Here is a 23,840-nt window from a genome sequence, read left to right as displayed (position 1 = left end):
GTAACTTCTTCTTTAAGAGGCTCCTCTGTCCTCCACTCGTTACCTGTATTAATGGCACCTGTTTGAACTTGTTATCAGTATAAAAGACACCTGTCCACAACCTCAAACAGTCACACTCCAAACTCCACTATGGCCAAGACCAAAGAGCTGTCAAAGGACACCAGAAACAAAATTGTAGACCTGCACCAGGCTGGGAAGCCTGAATCTGCAATAGGTAAGCAGCTTGGTTTGAAGAAATCAACTGTGGGAGCAATTATTAGGAAATGGAAGACATACAAGACCACTGATAATCTCCCTCGATCTGGGGCTCCACGCGAGATCTCACCCCGTGGGGTCAAAATGATCACAAGAACGGTGAGCAAAAATCCCAGAACCACACGGGGGGACCTAGTGAATGACCTGCAGAGAGCTGGGACCAAAGTAACAAAGCCTACCATAAGTAACACACTACGCCGCCAGGGACTCAAATCCTGCAGTGCCAGACGTGTCCCCCTGCTTAAGCCAGTACATGTCCAGGCCCGTCTGAAGTTTGCTAGAGAGCATTTGGATGATCCAGAAGAAGTTTCGGAGAATGTCATATGGTCAGATGAAACCAAAATATAACTTTTTGGTAAAAACTCAACTCGTCGTGTTTGGAGGACAAAGAATGCTGAGTTGCATCCAAAGAACACCATACCTACGGTGAAGCATGGGGGTGGAAACATCATGTTTTGGGGCTGTTTTTCTGCCAAGGAACCAGGACGACTGATTCTGGAAAGAATTAATGGGGCCTGGGCTGGGTCTTTCAGCATGACAATGATCCCAAACACACCGCCCGGGCAACAAAGGAGGGGCTTCGTAAGAAGCATTTCAAGGTCCTGGAGTGGCCTAGCCAGTCTCCAGATCTCAACCCCATAGAAAATCTTTGGAGGGAGTTGAAAGTCAGTGTTGCCCAGCAACAGCCCCAAAACATCACTGCTCTAGAGGAGATCTGCATGGAGGAATGGGCCAAAATACCAGCAACAGTGTGTGAAAATCTTGTGAAGACTTACAGAAAACATTTGACCTCTGTCATTGCCAGCAAAGGGTATATTACAAAGTATTGAGATAAACTTTTGTTATTGACCAAATACTTATTTTCCACCACAATTTGCAAATAAATTCATAAATAATCCTACAATGTGATATTCTTGATTTTTTTTCTCATTTTGTCTGTCATAGTTGAAGTGTACCTATGATGGAAACTGTTATTGTATGATTGTTACTGTTACGAGATCTGGGGGAACGATCGGCTCAAACATGAATGGCTTCAGTAGGTTTATTGGCTCCCTAACTTAAATAAGTTAATTCTCTGTAAAAACTCCTTCTCAGACTCGGTAAAGTCAGACATTTTTGGGAGTTCCAATATGTTCTCTCCTGCCAGTGACGCAACAATGCCAATATGGCGATTTACAGTTAGAGATAGCTGGCGTTTTAAATCATAGTGTTTCCCCTTTAAACACGTATAAACACATTGGGCTTATTCTGGACAGATTTTGGCGAGAGTGAATCCATACAATTATAGAATCTGTTCCTAAGAACAATGTAATGTCAAACTTACAGAGCCTATCTATACATCACTACATTCTCCTACGTCTTTCATCCAACTGAGTCATTACCTATGCATGTTCCATTGAATCACTAAGGCAATCCAGAACAATAGAATCCATACAATTGCACAATCTCTACCTAACTCATACAGCCTTATGCCTCACTACCATCTCCTCTGTCTCTCTCTCTCCCCCCAGAGCTAAGACGATCAGGAACACAGCGTCAGTGAATCTGGAGCTGACGGCAGAACAGTGGAAGAAGAAGTATGAGAAGGAGAAGGAGAAGAACAGGATGATGAAGGAGACGGTACAGAGGCTGGAGTCTGAGCTCAACAGGTGGATGAATGGTGAGGCCACCTACGGACACGCACACCGGCACACAGGCACATAGACACTGAGACACACGCACAGGCATGCACGGAAAAAACACGCGGCACGAGCAGGCAAACACACACACGAACACACACTCTCAAAGATGAATTGCCTTCTCCCACAGTGTCCTGGAGGCAGATTTCTTTGTGCCTTTATGCTTTATGGATTCTTATATTTCAGTAATCCTCAGAGCACTAGGCTACCTGGGGCGGCAGGTAGCCTAGTGGTTAGAGCATTGGACTAGTAACCGAAAGGTTGCTAAATCAAATCCCTGAGTTGACAAGGTAAGAATCTGTAGTTCTGCCCCTGAACAAGGCAGTTAACCCACTGTTCCTAGGCATTCATTGTAAATAGGATTTTTTTCTTAACTGACTTGCCTAGTTAAATAAAGGGTAAAGAAAAAAATAAACATCTCCTAAGAGGCACATTATATACTGTAGACACACACATACTCAAGACACACATGGACACATATATGTTTTAGACTGTAGACACTTCGTCTGCTGCTCCAGAGCCACATGAAGAGAGGGACACACACATCGGGCCTCCTTGGCTAGCCCTAAAGAAAATCACACACACACACACACACACACACACACACACGCACCCACCCCTACACCCATACCTCCCCCAATGAGGCCTGTCCTTCTCATGATCCATTGTCCCTCCCTCAGATGAGGAGGACTCAGAGCTGGATCAGTTGTGTCCTGGTGCTGTGCCTCTTGAGTGTCTGATACCCAGAGATGACAGTCTGGGTCGGCTCCCCAGAGAAGAGAGCTCCTCCTCCGGTCTGAGTCGGCTGCCTAGAGAAGACAGTTCCTCCTCTATAGTGATCAGGATCTCAGAGGAGGAAAGACAGAAGTATGAGGAGGAGATACGCAAGCTCTACAAGCAGCTGGACGACAAGGTGAGGGGGTTCACACACAAAATGTAACATCTATTTGAAATTGGTGCTTGATGTGACATAAGTGGAGTGTCATTCCCACATAAAAAATACTACAGTTTACTATAGCTGCTCCCACCAGCATCCTCTGGTAAAATACTATACTACATTGTAGTATCCCTCGATCATGTGTAGCACATACTATGGAATTTTGTAGTATACTGTAGAATAATATAGGTTGTTATCAGTAACCGTCACAATACGGTGCAGAGTGTTCGATTTGCCTTCTGGGGGGCAAGGAGACCTCCAGCTCAGCTTAAAACATTACAACCGAGTGCCATTTTCAAGGGAATGTGAAATAAATGTTACAACTATTTGGTTGTAATATGATCCCCTCTTGAAGAGCACAGTCTTAACTACAAATGTACAAGTTATTCCATGCAAAACAATTTCCCACATGTAGGTCTATCATCAGAGCTATACAGCAAGCAACTGCATGCACTTCATGATCAGTAAACATCAATTGATCATGTATTTTTAGATACGTGTGGTTGGCCTACCTATTTGGCATGTACTGTAGATAGCTAGCTAAGCAAACAACTTGTGTCATTTATCTTGCTTCGTCAGAGATTAGGCTTTTGTTTTGGAAAGAGCTTAACATCGACAAGTATTTGAGTCAAAACTCATCCAGGTAAAGTTCCAGTTTGACTACTGTCATCACCACTAATAGATGTCAAGCAAATCAATCAATGAGATCACTAGCTATCTAGTTCATCCCCTGAAAGTTAGCTTGTTATAGCTTTTCTCAATCTTTTTTTTTTTTGTGTCGATTTTCAAAACAGAGTTCACAACATGCATTACAGAACTATGTGTCCTTTTGCTAATATTATACTGTACAAAATTGCAGGATAGATATTGATGCATCAAAAGAACACAACTGCCTGCAAAAAGATTATCACAGCCGTACTTACAGTTGAAGTCGGAAGTTTACATACACTTAGGTTGAAAAACTAGTTTTTCAACCACTCCACAAATGTCTTGTTAACAAACTATAGTTTTGGCAAGTCGGTTAGGACATCTACTTTGTGCATGACACAAGTCATTTTTCAGACAGATTATTTCACTGTATCACAATTCGAGTGGGTCAGAAGTTTACATACACTTGCTGTTCTGCTATAGATACGTTTCAACACAGATCCCAAAATTGCTTGTACGTGATTGAGAAAAAACATGACTAGCCAAATTGACATGATCTGTCTTTAGCTAGCTAGGTAATTTGATGTGGTCAATCATTTCAATGTAACCTATTATATCTGTCAGCAGCATTAAACACTCTTAAAAACAATGTTGAAAAGGGGATCGTGTTAGCAAGCTAACTAAAAATAAAAAGGTACATTTAGCCACTGACACTGTGCAAAGTTTCTAGCTACTGGTACTAGTTTGCAAATATTATCAGCTAGCTAGCTATACACATTACATGGACAAATACATGGGCAATTGCCACCTCCTGCTGCTTGACAGCCAGATCCATAAAATATGGAACATTAACCTAAACCACACATAGAGCACCTAGTGAATATTTTCCAACTGTCCAGATTCCTTTTACAACTGTCCCGTGATCTGGTTTTAATGTCCATTCTAGAATGCCCTTCTAGCCAATCAGCAACAAGTATTCAACAATGTTCTGGTATAAAAAAATATAGTAATAGTACGATATTTATACCATAGTATACTATAGTATTTTTTCATGTGGGTTGTCTATGTGCATGATGAACTACTTTACCCATAATGCTCTGTATGACATACCTGGTTTTCACTGTGTGTGTGTGTGTGTGTGTGTGTGTGTGTGTGTGTGTGTGTGTGTGTGTGTGTGTGTGTGTGTGTGTGTGTGTGTGTGTGTGTGTGTGTGTGTGTGTGTGTGTGTGTGTGTGTGTGTGTGTGTGTGTGTGTGTGTGTGTGTGTGTGTGTGTGTGTGTGTGTGTGTGTGTGTGTGTGTGTGTGTGTGTGTGTGTGTGTGTGTGTGTGTGTGTGTGTGTGTGTTTGTTTGTGTGTCTACACAGGATGATGAGATCAACCAGCAGAGTCAGCTGGCGGAGAAGCTGAAGGAGCAGATGCTGGACCAGGAAGAGGTACAACACCCTCCCTCTACTCAGCCCAATGTTCTTCCCCATCTATCTTCCTCTATCCCTCTGTTATTCAGCCCATCTGAGCTTACTTAGACTGAGTAGTTGGCAGGAGATGGTTAATTGACATTTTTGTCAGGCAAAAGAGCCAAAAATACTGTCAAATGAAAAATGAATCTGCAGGGTGATTTAATTTCATTTATACTGAACAAAAATATAAACGCAACATGTAAAGTGTTTCATGAGCTGAAATAAAAGATCACAGAAATGTTCTATACACACAAAAAGCTTATTTGTCTCAAATTTTGTGCACTAATTTGTTTACATCACAGTTAGGGAGGATTTCTCATTTGCCAAGATAACCCATCCACCTGACAGAAGCTGATTAAACAGCATGATCATTACCGAGGTGCACCTTGTGCTGGGGACAATAAAAGGCCACTCAAAATGTGCAGATAATTCACACTACGCAATGCCACAGGTGTCTCAAGTTTTGAGGGAGCGTGCAATTGGCATGCTGACTGCAGGAATGTACACCAGAGCTGATACCAGAGAATGGAATGTTAATTTCTCTACCATAAGCCGCATCCAATGTTGTTTTAGAGAATTTGGCAGTATGTCCAACTGGCCTCACTTACCGCAGACCTCATGTAACCACACCATCCCAGGACCTCTAAATCCGGCTTCTTCGCCGGCTTCTTGTCTGAGACCAGCCACCCGGACAGCTGATGAAACTATGAATTGCACAAATGCAGAATTTCTGCACAAACTATCAGAAACCATGTCAGGGAATCTGATCTGCGTGCTCATCGGCCTCACCAGGGTCTTGACAAGACTGCAGTTCGTTGTCATAACCTACTTCAGTGGGCAAATGCTCACCTTCAATGGCCACTGGCACGCTGGAGAAGTGTGCACTTCACGGATGAATCCTGGTTTCAACTGTACCAGGCAGATGACAGACAGCAATTAGGGGCTTGTGTGGTCGAGGGGTTTTCTGATGTCAAAGTTGTGAACAGAATGCCCCATTGTGACAGTGGGGTTATGGCCAGGGATAAGGTACTGACAGCGAACACAAATGCATTTTATCAATGGCAATTTGAATGCACAGAGATACCATCATGAACTCCTGAGGACAATTGTCCTGCCATTCATCCACCGCCATCACTTCATGTTTCAGCATAATAATGCACGGCCCCATTTCGCAAGGATCTGTACATAATTCCTGGAAGCTGAAAATCTCCCAGTTCTTCCATGGCTTGCATACTCATCAGACATGTCACCCATTGAGCATGTTTGGGATGCTCTGGATTGACTTGTACGACAGCCTGTTCTAGTTCCCGCCAATATCCAGCAACATCACACAGCCATTGAGGAGGAGTGGGACAACATTCCACAGGCAACAATCAACAGCTTGATCAACTCTTTGCAAAGGAGATGTGTTGCGCTGCATGAGGCAAATGGTGGTCACACCAGATACTGATTGGTGTTCTGATCCAGGCTCCTACTTTTTTTTAAGTATCAACAGATGCGTATCTGTATTCCCAGTCATGTGAAATCCATAGATTAAGCCTGAATTAATTTATTACAATTTACTGATTTCCTTGAACTGTAACTCAGTAAAACTCTTTGAAATTGTTGCATGTTGCAGTTATTTTTGTTCAGTGTAATTTCATTTGGCAATTGTACTGAGAACTCAACTCACGTTGGATAGTCTGTCATCACTTTTATTTGATTTCTAATGCTATGGTTATCGTTATTCAGCCTGGGAACTGGCCCAAATGTTGAGGCGCTATGCTCTAAGGAGCTATCGAAGATAAGTGAGTGATGGTTATTGGGTTTTTGTGTAACTCCCAGCTCCTGGTCTCCTCCCGTGGGGACAGTGAGAAGGTGTCATCAGAGCTGGGCAGACTACAGATGGAGAGTGACATTGCCAAGGCGGAGGTTGGTTGGCCGATTAATTGAGTGATTGATTGATTTAATTTATTTGACAATTGAATACATATAGAGCCAGTAAATTACAATAATAAAGTCAGTTACTGATTTCACTTGTGGTCTATAGGTGAAGGAGGTTCTACAGGCCTTAGAGGAGCTGGCTGTTAACTATGACGAGAAGAGCCAGGAGGTGGAGGATAAGAGTCTACAGAACAAACTACTGGCTGAGGAACTGGCTAAGAAAATGGTACGTCAGAGGGAGGGGATTACACTTAATCTGTTCGTCCGTCCTTTACGTACATCTGTCCCCATCCGCCCATCCACCCAACCAACCATCCGTCCATCCCTATGTGCATTACTGTAACCTTTTGATAAATCCATCAATCTAAATGTGTATTTGTACAGTGCCTTTCCTCCATCCATGCATCCATCCATCTACAGTTCTATCTATCATTCTATTCCTTTGGTGAGTGCTTATGTGTGTGTCTCAGGGGGATAGGAGAAATTAAAAAAGATAAGTCACAGTCTCTTCTTCTTCTCCTCCCAACTCCAGGCCCACCTGATGCGAATTGAGGCGGAGCTGTCTCGTCTACAGGAAGTGAGCAGTCATCAAAGGAAACGCATCGCTGAGGTTCTCAACGGCCTAATGAGGGACCTCTCTGAGTTCAGTGCCATCGTAGGCAACAAAGACATCAAACTGGTTAATACTTTACTTTAGTTGTAAAAAGATGATTTCTGAGTTGACTTCACTTTGCTTGATTGTTGATTCTTGATACCTGATTTTTACTTAACAAAAAGGACATCAAACTGGTACGTCTGCTACAGTGGAGGCTGCTGAGGGGAGAACAGCTCATAATAATGTCCAGAATGAAGCAAATGGAATCAAACACCTGGAAACCATGTGTTTGATACCATTCCACTGATTCCACTCAAGTCATTACCACAAGCCCATTCTCCCCAATTAAGGTGACACCAACTTCCTGTGGTCTGCTATTACCAAGACTACACTTATTTTTTGACCTTTTTTTAAATAGGCAAGTCAGTTAAGAGCAAATTCTTATCTACAATGACGGCCACAGTTAACTGCCTTGTTCAGGGGCAGAACAACAAATGTTAACCATGTCAGCTATGGGATTTGATCTTGCAACCTTTCGGTTACTGGCTCAACGCAGTATCCACTAGGCTACCTGTTGCACCCTCATAGAAGTAAAGGTGCCTGAAAGAACATTTTGGGTTGCCGTACAGGCAGAACATTTCCTGCTGAAAAAGGTTTGCCTTCTGAAAAGGGTATTTTTAATAATGTAATGTAGAGGTGGCAGCCTATCAGACTGAAGGTCTAGCTTATTGGAGGTTTGGCATTCAGATATTTATTTTTGGTCACCCTTTAGCTTAAATGTCATTCCTGTTCATCATGTTAAGTTTGTGCAAATTAAAATGTTTCTTGGATATTTTTTACAGTATATATTCTAATATAATATTAACATTGCTGATTACATACAGTAATAAAGGGGTAACTTTGGGATTTGCATAGGCTTTTGAGGGGATCATACACCTCTGTTAGCTTAATTGAAACTTCAAAACTGTCAGAGTTCAACCTTAACGTCTAATGGCAGTACAACCTAACAGATGTAATGACATTGAAAAATATATTTTTTTATTTATTTAACCAGGCGAGTCAGTTAAGAACAAATTCTTATTTACAATGACAGCCTCCCGGGGAACAGTGGGTTAACTGCCTTGTTCAGGGGCAGAACAACATATTTTTACTTTTTCAGCTCAGGGATTCAATCTAGCAACCTTCCGGTTACTGGCCCAACGCACTAACCACTAGGCCAACTGCCGCACCTATCTTAAAGCCACGCCACTACTAAGCCACGCCTCCACTCCAGGGTTCCACCAGGAACCCGTTCCTACATTGAACCATTCAAGTTTCCTCCAAGAACCCCTCAACTAACTGAAGGTGCAAATATGAACCATTGACTAGCAATGGTTGCTTAAGGAATTCCAGGGGTTCCACGAGGATCACCAGGGTTCCTTGAGTCACCAATAATTCTAAGCGTGTATGGCCTGTACACCTGTATAAGAAATAGGAGTGCTGATCTAGACGCTAAACACTTATCTCTGAGAACCTCTCCTAGAACACTGGAGGTCGAGGCTAGGTTCCCCAGTCCATATACATTGGCAAGAAAAAGTATGTGAATAAATTGGTTTAATCTGATCTTCATCTAAGTCACAACAATAGACAAACACAGTGTGCTTAAACTAATAACACACATATTAACACACTTTTCTTGTCTATATTGACTACATCATTTAAACATTCACAGTGTAGGTAGGAAAAAGTATGTGAACCCCTAGGCTAATGGCTTCTCCAAAAGCTAATTGGAGTCAGGAGTCAGTCAATGAGACGAGATTGGAGATGTCGGTTAGAGCTGTCTTGACCTATAAAAACCACACACAAAATTTGAGTTTGCTATTCACAAGAAGCATTGCCTGATGTGAACCATGCCTCGAAAAGAGATCTCAGACCTACGATTAAGAATTGTTGACTTGCATGAAGCTGGAAAGGGTTACAAAAGTGCACCTGGATGTTTCACAACACTACTGGCAAAATATTTTGTTGACAGATGAAACTACAGTTGAGTTGTTTGGAAGGAACACACAACTCTATGTGTGGAGAAAAAAAGCCACAGCACACCAACATCAAAACTTCATCCCAACTGTAAAGTAGGGTGGAGGGAGCATCATGGTTTGGGGCTGCTTTGCTGCCTCAGGGCTTGGATAGCTTGCTATCATCGACAGAAAAATGAATTCCCAAGTTTATCAAGACATTTTGCAGGAGAATGTTAGGCTACTGTCCGCCAATTGAAGCTCAACAGAAGATGGGTGAATCAACAGGACAATGACCCAAAACACAGAAATAAATAAACAGAATGGCTTCAACAGCAGAAAATACGCATTCTGGGGTGGCCCAGTCAGAGTCCTGACCTCAACCCGATTGAGATGCTGTGGCATGACCTCAAGAGAGCAGTTCATGCCAGACATCCCAAGAATATTGCTGAACTGAAACAGTATTGTAAAGAGGAAGGGTCCAAAATTCCTCCTGACCATTGTGCAGTTCTGATCCACAGCTACAGAAAACATTTGGTTGAGGTTATTGCTTTCAAAGGCGGGTCAACCAGTTATTAAATCCAAGGGTTCACATACTTTTCCCACCCTGCACTGTGAATGTTTACACGGTGTGTTCAACAAAGACATGAAAACGCAGAATTGTTTGTGTTATTAGGTTAAGCAGACTTTGTTTGTCTATTGTTGTGACCTAGATGAAGATCAGATCAAATGTTATGACCAATTTATGCAGAAACCCAGGTACTTCCAAAGGGTTCACATACCTTTTCTTGCCACTGTATCTTAGTCATTGTGATCTAAAAGGCAAACGTGATCCAGTCAGCAAGCCTGATATACTTTCTGAATACAGGCCCAGATAGGCACAGCTATCTCTCATTTTATGATTTTAAGAGTTCATCTTTTTCTGGTATGAAAAACATTACTTTGAAGTTTCACTCCAAAAGGCCCTCAGCGGAAGTACAGCATGCCAGTTGTCAGGGAGACAACATCACCGTTGTCATATTTAGATTGTAATTGATGTGGCGTTTGCTAAATGATCTGTAATATAATGGATGTTTGTTTTTACAAATAAACGGCAGAAGTTTTTCTCTTTGCCTCATTCTCTTTCTCTCTCTCTCTCTCTCTCTCTTTCTTTCTTTCTTTCTTTCTTTCTTTCTTTCTTTCTTTCTTTCTTTCTTTCTTTCTCATTCTCTCTCTCCTACTCTCTGTTCAGCTCTCTATCTCCTTTTTCTGTCTCTCAAATTCAAAAGGCTTTATTGACGTGGAAAGTGTAACCATATACATTGCCAAAGCAAACATATAGGAACATATTGAACATAATCTTTGTCTCTTCCCCCAGCCGATGGAAATAACGGGTGCGATCGAGGAGGAGTTTACGGTGGCCCGTCTCTACATCAGTAAGATCAAGTCAGAGGTCAAGTCCATGGTGAAACGCTGTCGTCAGCTGGAGAACCTTCAGATGGAGTGTCATAGGAAGATGGAGGAGACGGGAAGAGAGCTGTCCTCCTGCCAACTCCTCATCTCACAGGTCAGGGACAGGGCATACTCAGAGTACCTTTTAGTATGCAGAAAAATCAAGGGTATACTAGAAGTACATTTGAAGAGTTTATTTCCAAAACGCTATTTCCACATATTTTTTATATTTGTGTTTTTTCACTAGAAATTATTGCTAATGTTTCATGTCTTTTGGGGTATTTTTTATTTATTTATTTATTTCACCTTTATTTAACCAGGTAGGCAAGTTGAGAACAAGTTCTCATTTACAATTGCGACCTGGCCAAGATAAAGCAAAGCGGTTCGACACATACAACGACACAGAGTTACACATGGAGTAAAACAAACATACAGTCAATAATACAGTATAAACAAGTCTATATACGATGTGAGCAAATGAGGTGAGATAAGGGAGGTAAAGGCAAAAAGGCCATGGTGGCAAAGTAGATACAATATAGCAAGTAAAACACTGGAATGGTAGATTTGCAATGGGAGAATGTGCAAAGTAGAAATAAAAATAATGGGGGTGCAAAGGAGCAAAATAAATACATAAATAAAATACAGTAGGGAAAGAGGTAGTTGTTTGGGCTAAATTATAGGTGGGCTATGTACAGGTGCAGTAATCTGTGAGCTGCTCTGACAGTTGGTGCTTAAAGCTAGTGAGGGAGATAAGTGTTTCCAGTTTCAGAGATTTTTGTAGTTCGTTCCAGTCATTGGCAGCAGAGAACTGGAAGGAGAGGCGGCCAAAGAAAGAATTGGTTTTGGGGGTGACTAGAGAGATATACCTGCTGGAGCGTGTGCTACAGGTGGGAGATGCAATGGTGACCAGCGAGCTGAGATAAGGGGGGACTTTACCTAGCAGGGTCTTGTAGATGACATGGAGCCAGTGGGTTTGGCGACGAGTATGAAGCGAGGGCCAGCCAACGAGAGCGTACAGGTCGCAATGGTGGGTAGTATATGGGGCTTTGGTGACAAAACGGATTGCACTGTGATAGACTGCATCCAATTTGTTGAGTAGGGTATTGGAGGCTATTTTGTAAATGACATCGCCAAAGTTGAGGATTGGTAGGATGGTCAGTTTTACAAGGGTATGTTTGGCAGCATGAGTGAAGGATGCTTTGTTGCGAAATAGGAAGCCAATTCTAGATTTAACTTTGGATTGGAGATGTTTGATATGGGTCTGGAAGGAGAGTTTACAGTCTAACCAGACACCTAAGTATTTGTAGTTGTCCACGTATTCTAAGTCGGAGCCGTCCAGAGTAGTAATGTTGGACAGGCGGGTAGGTACAGGTAGCGATCGGTTGAAGAGCATGCATTTAGTTTTACTTGTATTTAAGAGCAATTGGAGGCCACGGAAGGAGAGTTGTATGGAATTGAAGCTTGCCTGGAGGGTTGTTAACACAGTATCCAAAGAAGGGCCAGAAGTATACAGAATGGTGTCGTCTGCATAGAGGTGGATCAGAGACTCACCAGCAGCAAGAGCGACCTCATTGATGTATACAGAGAAGAGAGTCGGTCCAAGAATTTAACCCTGTGGCACCCCCATAGAGACTGCCAGAGGTCCGGACAGCAGACCCTCCGATTTGACACACTGAACTCTATCAGAGAAGTAGTTGGTGAACCAGGCGAGGCAATCATTTGAGAAACCAAGGCTGTCGAGTCTGCCGATTAGGATGTGGTGATTGACAGATTCGAAAGCCTTGGCCAGATCAATGAATACGGCTGCACAGTAATGTTTCTTATCGATGGCGGTTAAGATATCATTTAGGACCTTGAGCGTGGCTGAGGTGCATTCAGGTATGAATGGGTGTCAAATGCCTCTCACAAATGCAAGTAGTGTTGAAGTCAGTCTCTCCTCCACTTTGAGCCATTAGAGATTGACATGCATATTATTAATGTTAACTCTCTGTGTACATCCAAGGGGCCATCCGTGCTGCCCTGTTTGGAGCCAAATGCACATTTCTTTGTGGCACCTGAACACACGACTGAACAGTAGTCCAGGTGGGACAAACTAGGGCCTGTAGGACCTGCCTTGTTGATAGTGCTGTTACGAGAGCAGAGTACCACTTTATTATGGACAAACTTCTCCCCACCTTAGCTACTGTTGTATTAATATGTTTTGACCATGACAGTTTACAATCCAGGGATACTCCAAGCAGTTTAGTCACCTCAACTTGGTCAATTTCCACATTATTCATTATAAGATTTACAGTAGTTGAGGTTTAGGGTTTAGTGAATGATTTGTCCCAAATGCTTGTCCCAAATACAATGCTTTTAGATTTTTTAAATACGAATTTATTCCTTGCCACCCATTCTGAAACTAACTGCAGCTCTTTGTTAAGTGCTGTCATTTCAGTCTCTGTAGTAGCTGACGTGTATAGTGTTGAGTCATCCGTATACAGAAACACACTGGCTATACTCATGTTGTTAGTAAAGATTGAAAAAATTAAGGGACCTAGACAGCTGCTCTGTGGAATTCCTGATTCTACCTGGATTATCTTGGAGAGGCTTCCATTAAAGAACACCCTCTGTGTTTTGTGTGATGGAGGTGAGGGATGGGCAACACAAAAAAACTCATCAGGGGGGGCCACAGTGGCTCAGAGGTCTGCATCCCACATCCATGGAAAGTTTATGCAGTGGAAAAGTGTATGCAGTCAGTGTATGCAGTCAGAGCCATGGAAAGTGTATGCAGTCAGAGCCGGCCTTTTGGGGGCCCTAAGTGAAGATTTGTTGGAGGGGCCCATCCAACTTGCTAGCAAAAGAAGAAACTAAAAATGTTATAACATTATAACTAATTTCCTGAAATTCTACACATTTTGCCTTAGGTTGGAGAGAACTGTTTGCAGTTTTTCATATGATATCTGAGTGAGAGTGACTTACAAAATACATAGAGGCCCCCCGGTTGCAGGCCTACAAAAGGGGGGCCGCAGTTGATGTTTGATCCATGATGTAGGCTAATCTTTGTACTGTAGTTGCTGCCATAGCATAGCCACCAGCCAGAGTTGCTGAAAAACACCACTACTGACTGCCTGTCTGCCTCGTGCCTAGCCAATGTTTGCAATGATGATGAAAACATAACATTCAATTGATAATTAGACTTTGTGTCTGTGTCTTGCTTGTGTTTGATATGCTGCCTAAATGGCTGCATGTAACTTCCCATTTGAGTTTTACATGAAGGAAAAAAAACTCTGTGAGTATGTACAAACATGTTGATTATACTCTCCGTAGCCGATGTGAGCAAGACCTTTAAAAAGGTCAACATTCACAAGGCCACTGGATCAGACCAGGGGTGTACTCAGAGCATGCGCGAACCAATCGCACTCCACACTGCCCTTTCCCACCTGGACAAAAGGAACACCTACAGTTCAAGTCGGAAGTTTATATACACTTCGGTTGGAGTCATTTAAAAACTCGTTTTCCACCACTCCACAAATGTATTGTTAACAAACTATAGATTTGGCAAGTCGGTTAGGACATCTACTTTGTGCATGACACAAGTCATTTTTTCAACAATTGTTTACAGGCAGATAATTTGTCACGCTTTCCTCCTCTCTTTGTTCGGGAGGTGTTTGGCGATCGACGTCACCAACATTCTAGCCATCACTGATCCGTTTTTCATTTTCCATTGGTTTTGTCTTGTCTTCCTTCACACCTGGTTCCAATCCCATCAATTACATGGTGTGTATTTAACCCTCTGTTTCCCCTCATGTCCTTGTTGGAAAATTGTTTTGTTTGTATGTGATGTGCATTTTAGTGTTGGTGTGCGACGGGTTTTTGTACCCACTTGTTATTTTGTACATTTTGGTTGTTTTGGAGTTTTGTCAGCATTTATTAAACAACTCCGTTTATACCAAGTTCGTTCTCCTGCACCTGACTTCCCTGCCACCAACACGCACCCCTTACATAATTTCACTTATAATTCACTGTATCACAATTCCAGTGGGTCAGATGTTTACATACACTAAGTTGACTGTGCCTTTAAACAGCTTGGAAAATTCCAGAAAATGATGTCATGGCTTAGAAGCTTCTGATAGGCTAATTGACATCATTTGAGGTGTACCTGTGGATATATTTCAAGGCCTACCTTCAAACTCAGTGCCTCTTTGCTTGACATAATGGGAAAATCAAAAGAAATCAGCCAAACCTCAGAAAATAAATGTATAAGTCTGTTTTTTTATTTAGTTTTTATTTCACCAGATAGGACAGTTGAGAAAAAGTTCTCATTTACAACTGCGACCTGGCCAAGACAAAGAAAAGTAGTGCGACACAAACAACACAGAGTTACACATGGAATAAACAAACATATAGAAAAAATCTATATACAGTGTGTGCAAATGAGGTAGGATAAGGGAGGTAAGGCAATAAATAGGCCATAGTGGCGAAATAATTACAATATACCAATTAACACTGGAGTGATAGATGTGCAGAAGATGAGTTTGCAAGTAGAGATACTGAGGTGCAAAGGAGAAAAATAAAATAAATAACAGTATGGGGATGAGGTAGTTGGATGAGCTATAAACAAATACTGTACATTTTTTTCACGAGGCAAGTTAGTTAAGAACAAATTCTTATTTTCAATGACGGCCTAGGAACAGTGGGTTAACTGCCTGTTCAGGGGCAGAACGACAGATTTGTACCTTGTCAGCTCGGGGATTTGAACTTGCAACCTTCTGGTTACTAGCCCAACGCTCTAACCACTATGTCAACCCCACGCTGTGATTAGATAGTGAAAACACACCAATCTTTTTTTATAAGTTCTTTAAACAATCCAAGGTAATTTACCAACATTTCTGAAAATGGATATATAGCATTTGGGAATGAAACTCTTCATTTAGTCTGAGTGCACCTTTCAGCTTATTCTGGAGCTCTTAGTCATTCAAGTGGAAAGCTAATTTGCTCTGATGCCAGATGTGTGGATGTTACCTTATGCTTTCATTCAAGTATCTTCCTGCTCCTCATCATCTTGTTAGGGTGTCTTATAATGTGTGTACTTCCAATAATGTGTGTACTTCCGGCGCCGACAGAGATGGCCGCCTCGCTTCGCGTTCCTAGGAAACTATGCAGTTTTTTGTTTTTTTACGTGTTATTTCTTACATTGGTACCCCAGGTCATCTTAGGTTTCATTACATACAGTCGAGAATAACTACTGAACATAAGAGCACCGTCAACTCACCATCAGTACGACCAAGAATATGACTTTCGCGAAGCGGATCCTGTGTTCTGCCTTTCACCCAGGACAACGGAATGGATCCCAGCCGGCGACCCCAAAAAACTCCTGACTTCGTAAAAGGGGGAAACGGAGCGGTCTTCTGGTCAGACTCCGGAGACGGGCACATCGTGCACCACTCCCTAGCATTCTTCTCGCCAATGTCCAGTCTCTTGACAACAAGGTTGATGAAATCCGAGCAAGGGTAGCATTCCAGAGGGACATCAGAGACTGTAACGTTCTTTGCTTCACGGAAACATGGCTCACTGGAGAGACGCTATCGGAGTCGGTGCAGCCAGCTGGTTTCTCTCGCATCGTGCAGACAGAAACAAACATCTTTCTGGTAAGAAGAGGGGCGGGGGCGTATGCTTCATGGTTAACGTGACGTGGTGTGATCATAACAACATACAGATACTCAAGTCCGTTCACCTGATTTAGAATTCCTCACAATCAAATGTTGACCGCATTATCTACCAAGGGAATTCTCTTCGATTATAATCACAGCCGTATATATTCCCCCCCAAGCAGACACATCGATGAACAAACTTTATTTGACTCTTTGCAAACTGGAATCCATTTATCCGGGGGCTGCATTCATTGTAGCTGGGGATTTTAACAAGGCTAATCTGAAAACAAGAGGAATACCTATGTGAGAATGCTGTTCATCGACTACAGCTCGGCATTTAACACCATAGTGCCCTCCAAGCTCGTCATCAAGCTCGAGACCCTGGGTCTCGACCCCGCCCTGTGCAACTGGGTACTGGACTTCCTGACGGGCCGCCCCCAGGTGGTGAGGGTAGGCAACAACATTTCCACCCCGCTGATCCTCAACACTGTTCACCCACGACTGCGTGGCCACGCACGCCTCCAACTCAATCATCAAGTTTGCGGACGACACAACAGTGGTAGGCTTGATTACCAACAACGACGAGACGGCCTACAGGGAGGAGGTGAGGGCCCTCGGAGTGTGGTGTCAGGAAAATAACCTCACACTCAACGTCAACAAAACTAAGGAGATGATTGTGGACTTCAGGAAACAGCAGAGGGAACACCCCCCTATCCGCATCGATGGAACAGTAGTGGAGAGGGTAGTAAGTTTTAAGTTCCTCGGCGTACACATCACAGACAAACTGAATTGGTCCACCCACACAGACAGCATTGTGAAGAAGGCGCAGCAGCGCCTCTTCAACCTCAGGAGGCTGAAGAAATTTGGCTTGTCACCAAATCACTCACAAACTTCTACAGATGCATAATCGAGAGCATCCTGTCGGGCTGTATCACCGCCTGGTACGGCAACTGCTCCGTCCACAATCGTAAGGCTCTCCAGAGGGTAGTGAGGTCTGCACAACGCATCACCGGGGGCAAACTACCTGCCCTCCAGGACACCTACACCACCCGATGTCACAGGAAGGCCATAAACATCATCAAGGACAACAACCACCCGAGCCACTGCCTGTTCACCCCGCTATCATCCAGAAGGCGAGGTCAGTACAGGTGCATCAAAGCTGGGACCGAGAGACTGAAAAACAGCTTCTATCTCAAGGCCATCAGACTGTTAAACAGCCACCACTAACATTGAGTGGCTGCTGCCAACACACTGACTCAACTCCAGCCACTTTAATAATGGGAATTGATGGGAAATGATGTAACATATATCACTAGCCACTTTAAACAATGCTACCTAATATAATGTTTACATACCCTACATTATTCATCTCATATGTATATGTATATACTGTACTCTATATCATCTACTGCATCTTTATGTAATACATGTATCACTAGCCACTTTAACTATGCCACTTTGTTTACATACTCATCTCATGTATATACTGCACTCAATACCATCTACTGTATCTTGCCTATGCCGCTCTGTGCCATCACTCATGCATATATCTTTATGTACATATTCTTTATCCCCTTACACTTGTGTCTATAAGGTAGTAGTTTTGGAATTGTTAGCTAGATTACTTGTTGGTTATTACTGCATTGTCGGAACTAGAAGCACAAGCATTTCGCTACACTCGCATTAACATCTGCTAACCATGTGTATGTGACAAATAAAAATTATATTTGATTTGAGGGTGTGAGGTTGATTCTCATTGGTCATAACATTGGTTGTATCATTGATTGTGTTTCATGTGTGTGCAGCATGAGGCGAAGATCCACTCCCTGACAGAGTACATGCAGAACATAGAGCTGAAGAATAGACACTTGGAGGATAACTATGACTCTCTGAGTGAAGAGCTGGCCAAACTCCATGCCCAAGGTAAATTTGTCATCCCAATGACTACAACATAATGCAGTGCAGTGTTAAACTGAGTTTTAAAATCCAGGTGCAAAGTAAAACTTCTGGCACAGGGTACATGACTCAATGACTGACACTACAATTAGTGCAACTCCAGCGACACTGAAATGACGAGTGAAATGACAGTAAAGTGACTTGTTTGTAGGCATACGCTGAAATGCAAATATTTGTGTGTGTTTCAGAGAGCATGTCAGAGATGACAAAGGGAGAGAACCAGGCGGACATCGAAGAGTCTGCTGATGTTAAGGTAACTATGCTTACTGACTATGTGGTGGAAATCATAAAATTATCATTATTCAATGTATTTTGTGTTTTAAACGCTGTGTGTTTGTGCACCTGTGCATGTCTGTCTCCCTGTGTTTGTGTGTGGGTGCTAACTGTCTGTTTCTCTCCCTATTTCAGAGGGCTCTGGTGCAGCAGATGGAGTCTCACCGTGAGACGCACCACAAGCAACTGGGACGTCTCCGAGACGACATCAACGAGAAACAGAAGATCATTGACGACCTCACTGAGTCAGTACCTCTCTTCCCTCCATAACCCTCTACCCCTCTATCCCCCTCTCCCCCTCTCCTCAGATATCCGTTTGTCACTCTCTCAACCTTCATCTCCCTTTCACTGAGTAAGTACCTTCCTCTCCTCCTCTCTCTCATCATCTTCTTCTCTCGCTCCCTTTCCCTCTTGTCGTGACGTGACTATCATTAACCTGATGACTGTTATTTATAAAATCAATTAACTATGTTTAATTTTTACTCAATTGAATTGATCATGTAACAATTAAGGAATTTGGGGCACCATGGGAAAGTAGTTTAACAAGTTACTATCTCCCGACTTAAACTCTAAAGATATATAGATATCGCTTACATCAATCATTACCTCATCAGTCTCATTCCGAATGTCGCATACATCAATACACAAAATGGCTTAATTACAGTGCCTTGCGAAAGTATTCGGCCCCCTTGAACTTTGCGACCTTTTGCCACATTTCAGGCTTCAAACATAAAGATATAAAACTGTATTTTTTTGTGAAGAATCAACAACAAGTGGGACACAATCATGAAGTGGAACAACATTTATTGGATATTTCAAACTTTTTTAACAAATCAAAAACTGAAAAATTGGGCGTGCAAAATTATTCAGCCCCCTTAAGTTAATACTTTGTAGCGCCACCTTTTGCTGCGATTACAGCTGTAAGTCGCTTGGGGTATGTCTCTATCAGTTTTGCACATCGAGAGACTGACATTTTTTCCCATTCCTCCTTGCAAAACAGCTCGAGCTCAGTGAGGTTGGATGGAGAGCATTTGTGAACAGTACTTTTCAGTTCTTTCCACAGATTCTCGACTGGATTCAGGTCTGGACTTTGACTTGTCCATTCAGACTCCATCAGGTTTTCTTCCAGAATGGTCCTGTATTTGGCTCCATCCATCTTCCCATCAATTTTAACCATCTTCTCTGTCCCTGCTGAAGAAAAGCAGGCCCAAACCATGATGCTGCCACCACCATGTTTGACAGTGGGGATGGTGTGTTCAGGGTGATGAGCTGTGTTGCTTTTACGCCAAACATAACGTTTTGCATTGTTGCCAAAAAGTTCAATTTTGGTTTCATCTGACCAGAGCACCTTCTTCCACATGTTTGGTGTGTCTCCCAGGTGTCTTGTGGCAAACTTTAAACGACACTTTTTATGGATATCTTTAAGAAATGTCTTTCTTCTTGCCACTCTTTCATAAAGGCCAGATTTATGCAATATACGACTGATTGTTGTCCTATGGACAGAGTCTCCCACCTCAGCTGTAGATCTCTGCAGTTCATCCAGAGTGATCATGGGTCTCTTGGCTGCATCTCTGATCAGTCTTCTCCTTGTATGAGCTGAAAGTGTAGAGGGACGGCCAGGTCTTGGTAGATTTGCAGTGGTCTGATACTCCTTCCATTTCAATATTATCGCTTGCACAGTGCTCCTTGGGATGTTTAAAGCTTGGGAAATCTTTTTGTATCCAAATCCGGCTTTAAACTTCTTCACAACAGTATCTCGGACCTGCCTGGTGTGTTCCTTGTTCTTCATGATGCTCTCTGCGCTTTTAACGGACCTCTGAGACTATCACAGTGCAGGTGCATTTATACGGAGACTTGATTACACACAGGTTGATTGTATTTATCATCATTAGTCATTTAGGTCAACATTGGATCATTCAGAGATCCTCACTGAACTTCTGGAGAGAGTTTGCTGCACTGAAAGTAAAGGGGCTGAATAATTTTGCACGCCCAATTTTTCAGTTTTTGATTTGTTAAAAAAGTTTGAAATATCCAATAAATGTCGTTCCACTTCATGATTGTGTCCCACTTGTTGTTGATTCTTCACAAAAAAATACAGTTTTATATCTTTATGTTTGAAGCCTGAAATGTGGCAAAAGGTCGCAAAGTTCAAGGGGGCCGAATACTTTTGCAAGGCACTGTATTTATTTACTAACTAACTAAATAGTAACACAGTAGACACATACACATTTACATGAAATAAAAGTCCCTAGTGGACTGACACGATATGACGGCTTGTTATACAATGCAAAGGGGGCGAGGAAAGATAAAGAGAGGCAGAGACAAAGAGAGTCAACTTATCGTAAATACATTTGGAAACTACGCTCCAAGTAACCAGAATACTTAGCACCCTAACCACCGCTCATTCGGATAAGAAATGCCATATACTGTATTTATGCGTAGATGTCTTTCTCTGTTGTCTCTCTGTTGAAACCAATTGATCCGTCTATGGGTAGCGGCTCGCTGTGAGGCTCTGATTGTCCACCTGTGGTCACAATGTCCTTCTTCTTTGTAGAGCTTCTCTGTTAGTAGAGTGTTTCGTGGAACTGAGACTTCAGCTGCAGACTGTGAATGTTTCTGGTCTCCTAGGTGAGGTTATCTTCTTTTCTAGTGTTGAGGTTGAGAGCTTCAGTTTCTCACTATTTCAACGTGTAGACTAACGTCTCACATCTTTTAGAATCAATGGTTGATTATTCAGGGTTCAGCTCCCAACCACTTTACATGCCAGTAGTAACCCGGCAATGTACGGGTATCACCATTTTCTGCCGGGTAGCCACCGCTCCACGCTGTCTGGTCTTGTAGTTTTAACCATTCGTGACGTGGAGAAAAATGTTTTGATTGGCTAGAGTCTCTCAGTAACAAAGGAGTTTCAGTTCCAATACTGCAGGGCAAGGAAGAGAAAGTTCATTCTCGCTAAATGTAAGACCCAGTGTTAAGGTGTCAAGACCGGCACAGCACCCCCCCCCCCCCCCCCCCTCCCACCCCCTCTTCCGTGGGAGAGAAGAGGTCTGGCTATCTTAAAGCATTTGCCTAGCTGATGGTTCCTTTGATCCACTGTCAGGAGAGCCATGACACTTCCCTCCTCTCTCCCTTCGATTCCCTCTCATTGTTATTCTCTACTCTACCTCACAGTGTCACCTCACTACATAGCCTGCAGATGTACTGCTTTGTGGGACGACCTCTGTGAATCAGTACTTTCATCTCCTTCTTACTGTCAGTCTCTACCCTTGTCATGCTCTGTCACGCTATGTATCTGTACTGTTGTCCTCTCTCCCTCTCTCCTCCCTCCCATTGCTCTCTCAATGTAATTCTACCTAACCTGACTCACAACCTTACCTCCATCTGTAGATTTCTGTACTAGTGTGCTGGTTACAAAGATCATTGACGACCTCGCTGAGCCAGTACCGACCTCTCCCTCTCTTTGTTATGCTCACAGTGTTACCTCAGTCACAAGATAGCAGCTGTACTGCTGTGTGACGACCTCCCTGTCAGTACCTATTTTGTTATTCTATACCCTACCTGTTATCCAACCAACATAGCATCTGCCTGCATATTTTAACACGCCTTGAAGCATTTTAAGCACCATATGTTGAAAAATCACTTATATAATCTCTAAATGTCTACCCAGAATCTCAGCCTCAGCCTTATACTTTCCTATCCCATTTTATTGTAAGAGCATAGCAAGTGTATATCTATTCCACAGATTTAATAATTCATTATATACATTTTAGATAAAAAATCCAACATTTTGTCCCATTTATGACCATTTCATGACCATTTTGGAAGTAAATGTACTTACATTGTTGTTAAGTTAACCCCCTAGAAGTTTATTAACATCAGATTGTTCCTCACAGCATCTACTCTCTCTGTCTTTGCACTCTCTCCACCCTCATTTTCACCCTCCTCTCCTGTCTATCAATCATAACCAGAACCAATTTCCTCATAAAAATGGGATCTAAACGTATGACATTTGTGGTAAAGTTAACCCCCTGGCATTCTAGACTAGGAAGGCTACACCAAACTGTTTCTCATATATTGTCCTCCCTCCTCTCCTGTCCTGATCAGTCGCAACCATCGTCTTCATCTGGAGTTGGAGCGGCTGAGGAGCGACTTTGACCGTCTTAGGAGTCAGGAGCACCACAAGACATTGCAACTGGAGGAGCTGACGTAAGTCACACACACCGTCTCAGGAGTCAGATGACCCTGCAACTGTAGGAGCTGACGTGAGTCTCTTTTAGACCATCTCAATTCACTCCATACACTTTTCTACTGGAGCCATATAGGGTTCTTCGGTTTGTCCCCATTGGCAAACCCTTTATTGTGCTAGGTAGAACCATTTGGAGATGGTTGCGCCCTCTTGACAAAAGTGGTCGTATTGTTGTTCCATGTCTGTCACGATTCTTCAAAGTCGAACCCAGAAGCAGACCAGGACAAGGAGAGTAGGAAAAAGGTGAGTATTTATTTACAAGTGAATGGGTAGATATATCCAGGTGGTGTAGCGGGTAGCGGTGATGAGTTGATGGGAGTAAATAGGTGGATCCAATGGGGAAGCGGAATCTTCTGACGACCAGGCGGGAATGGGGTAAATGATCCGGGTGAGTAACTGAAGACAGAACAAACAGAGGTAAGTTCAAGGCAAGCAATACGTAACAAACAACAAAACAACTTGTATCCAACTTGAGGCTGATACTCTGGCACAACATACTGTTCATGGCTAACGATCCGGCAGGGAATGGATGTCAGGTCCGGGCTTATAAAGAGGAGAGATGATGATCAGGACCAAGTGTGCAGATAGCTGATGGGATACAGGTGCGGGTAATCAGAAACCCCAACTGGCTACATTGCCCGGCAACCAGACAGGATAACGCACCGTTCCAGGATGCCGGAAAAACTCTCCAGGACAGAACATAGACAAAAAACAGACTCAGGAAACGGGATTCGTGACAGTACCCCCCCTCCGACGAACGCCACCGGGCGGACTACCCGGAGCGCCAGGGTGGAGGCGGTAAAAGTCACGAAG

General features: G+C 42.9%; 1 protein-coding gene and 1 long non-coding RNA gene across 3 annotated transcripts in view; one reads left to right on the top strand and one right to left on the bottom strand.

Annotated features, from left to right (window-relative positions):
• LOC110528947 (kinesin heavy chain) overlaps positions 1 to 23,840 on the top strand; it is a 120,776-nt gene that overhangs the window by 64,184 nt on the left and 32,752 nt on the right. For both annotated transcript variants that reach the window (XM_036983178.2, XM_090240668.1), the window contains 11 exons: positions 1,767 to 1,915; positions 2,615 to 2,847; positions 4,884 to 4,952; positions 6,801 to 6,887; positions 7,006 to 7,125; positions 7,432 to 7,578; positions 10,846 to 11,034; positions 18,358 to 18,475; positions 18,697 to 18,761; positions 18,917 to 19,026; positions 22,886 to 22,987. In XM_036983178.2, coding sequence (XP_036839073.1) covers positions 1,767 to 1,915; positions 2,615 to 2,847; positions 4,884 to 4,952; positions 6,801 to 6,887; positions 7,006 to 7,125; positions 7,432 to 7,578; positions 10,846 to 11,034; positions 18,358 to 18,475; positions 18,697 to 18,761; positions 18,917 to 19,026; positions 22,886 to 22,987 — 1,389 coding nt within the window. The remainder of the gene's footprint in view (positions 1 to 1,766; positions 1,916 to 2,614; positions 2,848 to 4,883; positions 4,953 to 6,800; positions 6,888 to 7,005; positions 7,126 to 7,431; positions 7,579 to 10,845; positions 11,035 to 18,357; positions 18,476 to 18,696; positions 18,762 to 18,916; positions 19,027 to 22,885; positions 22,988 to 23,840) is intronic.
• On the bottom strand, positions 23,261 to 23,619 carry LOC149982511 (uncharacterized). Its single transcript, XR_016497200.1, has 2 exons — positions 23,526 to 23,619; positions 23,261 to 23,423 (listed from the first exon to the last, which is right to left on the bottom strand). It is a non-coding gene; the product is annotated as an uncharacterized LOC149982511 (long non-coding RNA).

Source organism: Oncorhynchus mykiss, chromosome 7 (assembly GCF_057628025.1).
Source record: "Oncorhynchus mykiss isolate SJ-2025 chromosome 7, ASM5762802v1, whole genome shotgun sequence".
NCBI lineage: Eukaryota > Metazoa > Chordata > Actinopteri > Salmoniformes > Salmonidae > Oncorhynchus > Oncorhynchus mykiss.
Note: the sequence above shows the minus strand (reverse complement) of the source record. Positions and strands in the feature narration are given on the sequence as shown.